Raw genomic sequence first — 2934 nt, 5'->3', positions numbered from 1 at the left:
CAAAAAAAAAAAAAAAAAAAGAAAGGTTGGGTTACAAGAGCTCGCAGCCTGGAGCTTTATTATTTCCACTACACACAGAAAGGTGACAGATCCTAGGGCTCAGAAGAGCCCCCACACTTCAGTCAAGTCATTCTGAATCTCTCACTTCCTACATGCTGTCTGTGCGTGACCCAAAGGTGTGTGGAGAGGAAGTGACCGAGCAGAGCCGGCCCCAGCTGTCAGATGAGCTTGGGTTCACGGGCCTGGCACCCTGCAGGGCTGCCCAGGGTCCACACAAGTTTTTTGCTCCGGAATGATCCAGACTGGAATGAGAGGATAAGGAAGCCTGTCTTTCCTATATGGGGAGACATCAAAGCTGCAGTTCCCAGGTCAAGGGAGAGGGTAGGTCTGATGAACGCAAGGTGTCCCTGGGCTGAGGTGCCTTCTCTGTGGTTCTCAGTCGTCACCTCAGACCACCATCCCCCAAGGCCTGACTCAGCACAATGAAATAACAGAGGTAAAAGTGTGTAGATGCAAGCAGCTGTCTTGCCTGAGGTGTTATGGGAAGACATTTACTTTCTAGCCCTGCCCTGCAGGGCAGGTAAGCTTATATTGGGTAAAAGTTGGGAGATTTGGGCTAGTGCTGGGACCTGGGTGGGAGCAGTGAGGGACACCCATCCCTGCATCCCTTCTGGGCTTTGGAGACCCCAGATCTTAGGATCATAAGGACAGCTGCAAGTCAGGTGCTCTGGTGGCTCCCCAAAAGCAAACTCTTTGATGTAAGTATATTCCCTAGCGCCAAGGTGCTAACTTGTGGCCCAAGAGCTATATGCACCTTCAGGTAAATTTTGCTTGCATGGTGATTTTTAAAACCCACTGAATTCTAGATATTAAAAATTCTGAATCAAAATTTGGATTTCTGACTTTTCAAAGGGAATGATCTGGTAGTACTGTGTAACAGGTGACCCTTTGTGTGTTAGAGGTATTCTTTGGCTCTCTGCAGTTCTCATCACTGAGAAAATGTAGTTCATTTTCCTCATTTACGTGATCTGCCTGACCCCTGTAGGCATCTGAGTTTGAGACTCCAGCTCTAGACTGAAAGGGAAGCCTCAGACTTTGTCCTGGTTCCATGTGAACCTACGTCCAGGCTGGGAAATACTATGTGTGTGTGTGTGTGTGTGTGGTGTGTGTGTGTGTGTGTGTGTGTGTGTGTGTGTGTGCGCGCGCGCATGTGTGTATGTCTGTGTTAGTCTCCGTGGGTCTGGTGGTGTGTGTGTGGTTTGTGTGTGTATCTGTGTGTATTGTATTTGTGTCTGTGTGTGTGTGTTTGTGTGTCTGTGTGTGTGTGTGTGTGATGTGTGTGGTGTGTGTGATGTGTGTGTGTGCACGTACATGCGTGCATACACACTGGGGCAAGATGTCAGCTGGGTTCCCTTAGTGCTGCTGTTGTGTCCCCTGGAGGAATAGGGAGGGAGAAGGAGCAAACCCCTGCAGAACAGAGGGGTCCCTGGGGTTTTTTGACCCAAAGTCCTACGACCTGCCCTTGTCCCACACTGTCATGGTAGAGCTGCCTTATTTAACACGCTTGGATTTCCAGCAGAATTTGTCACACCTTCCTCTGTCTGCACAAGTGTGGGCGTGGATGGAGTAAGAGACAAAGAGACCTATGCTTTCTGTTTTACACACATTTCATTTTCTTCTAAGCCTCCCTGAAACTATAGTCTTTTTTTTACAGACAATGAAACTAAGATTTGAGGAGGTGATGTCAGTTGGAGCCTGCCCACACTGGACTTGACATAATAAATCAGCCTGATGTCAAAGCATATATTAAATCATTCATCCTCTTGCGGTAAAATGTGTGTATTTTAAGTGTATGTGCTTTCTTCTGCAGCAATTAGACAGCATCCACGTCACCATCTTACACAAGGAGGAAGGCACTGGCCTTGGGTTCAGCTTGGCAGGAGGAGTGGATCTAGAAAACAAGGTGATTACGGTAAGTGGCCAAGCAAGGGGGCATGTCAAAGCCAGAGGTGATGGCTCTAGGGGTACACACTTGCCAGGAAGGGGTCTTGTGCTAGGGAACAGAGAAAGCACGGCACCAACTCACTGGGCAGGCAGTTAAGACAGGATCTTTTTTTTTTTTGAGTTGGAATCTCACTTGGTCGCCCAGACTGAAGTGCAGTGGCCGCTCCCGGCCACCGCAGCCTCGCCTGCTGGGCTCTGGCGATCCTTCCGCCTCAGCTTTCCGAGTAGCCAGAATTACACGCGCGTGCTACCATGCCCGGCTGATTTTTTGATTTATTGTAGAGATGAGGTCTCGCTGCCCAGGCAGGTCTCGAACCCGCGGGCTCAGGCAATCCACTCACCTCAGCCTCCCAAAGGCGCGGGATTACAGGCTGAGCCACTGAGCCTGGCAAGACAGGATCTTAAAGGACAGATGTCAGTCCCATTCTTTTCCAAAAGCAAAGTATGGTCATTTATGTGACCCCATATTCAAGCCTCGTCGTGAAGCTCCATTTAATGAAGAAGGTCTCTGCATACTTCAAACAACTTAAATATTTTTTAAAAAACTGGAATCATCTGTGGAACTTAAAAAAAAAGTATATTTCTCAGCTGCTCATCAGAACTTTTTTCCCAATTAAAAATGTTTAATTATGGTAAAAAAACATGGAACATAAAATTTATCCTTTTAACAATTTTTTTTTTTTTTTTTGAGTTGGAGTCTCACTCAGTCACCTAGACTGGAGTGCAGTGGTTGCTCCCGGCCACCGTAGCCTCGACCTGCTGGGCTCCAGCGATCCTTCCGCCTCAGCCTTCCAAATAACTGGAACTACAGGTGCGTGCTACCACACCTGGTTAGTTGCCCAGGCAGGTCTCGAACCCGCGGGCTCAGGCAATCCGCTCACCTCGGCCTCCCAAAGCACTGGGATTACAGGCTGAGCCACCAAGTCTGGC

The 2934-nt window shown here is 48.5% G+C and overlaps 1 protein-coding gene across 3 annotated transcripts in view; it reads left to right on the top strand.

Annotated features, from left to right (window-relative positions):
* The window catches only part of IL16 (interleukin 16), a 22372-nt gene that overhangs the window by 11660 nt on the left and 7778 nt on the right, over nucleotides 1-2934 (top strand). For all 3 annotated transcript variants that reach the window (XM_021711401.1, XM_021711402.1, XM_008056150.1), the window contains one exon: nucleotides 1871-1972. In XM_021711401.1, coding sequence (XP_021567076.1) covers nucleotides 1871-1972 — 102 coding nt within the window. The remainder of the gene's footprint in view (nucleotides 1-1870; nucleotides 1973-2934) is intronic.

This window comes from Carlito syrichta, unplaced genomic scaffold, assembly GCF_000164805.1.
Source record: "Carlito syrichta isolate Samal-C Ts95f unplaced genomic scaffold, Tarsius_syrichta-2.0.1 Scaffold302261, whole genome shotgun sequence".
Lineage (NCBI taxonomy): Eukaryota > Metazoa > Chordata > Mammalia > Primates > Tarsiidae > Carlito > Carlito syrichta.
This window is presented reverse-complemented; position numbering and strand designations above follow the sequence as displayed.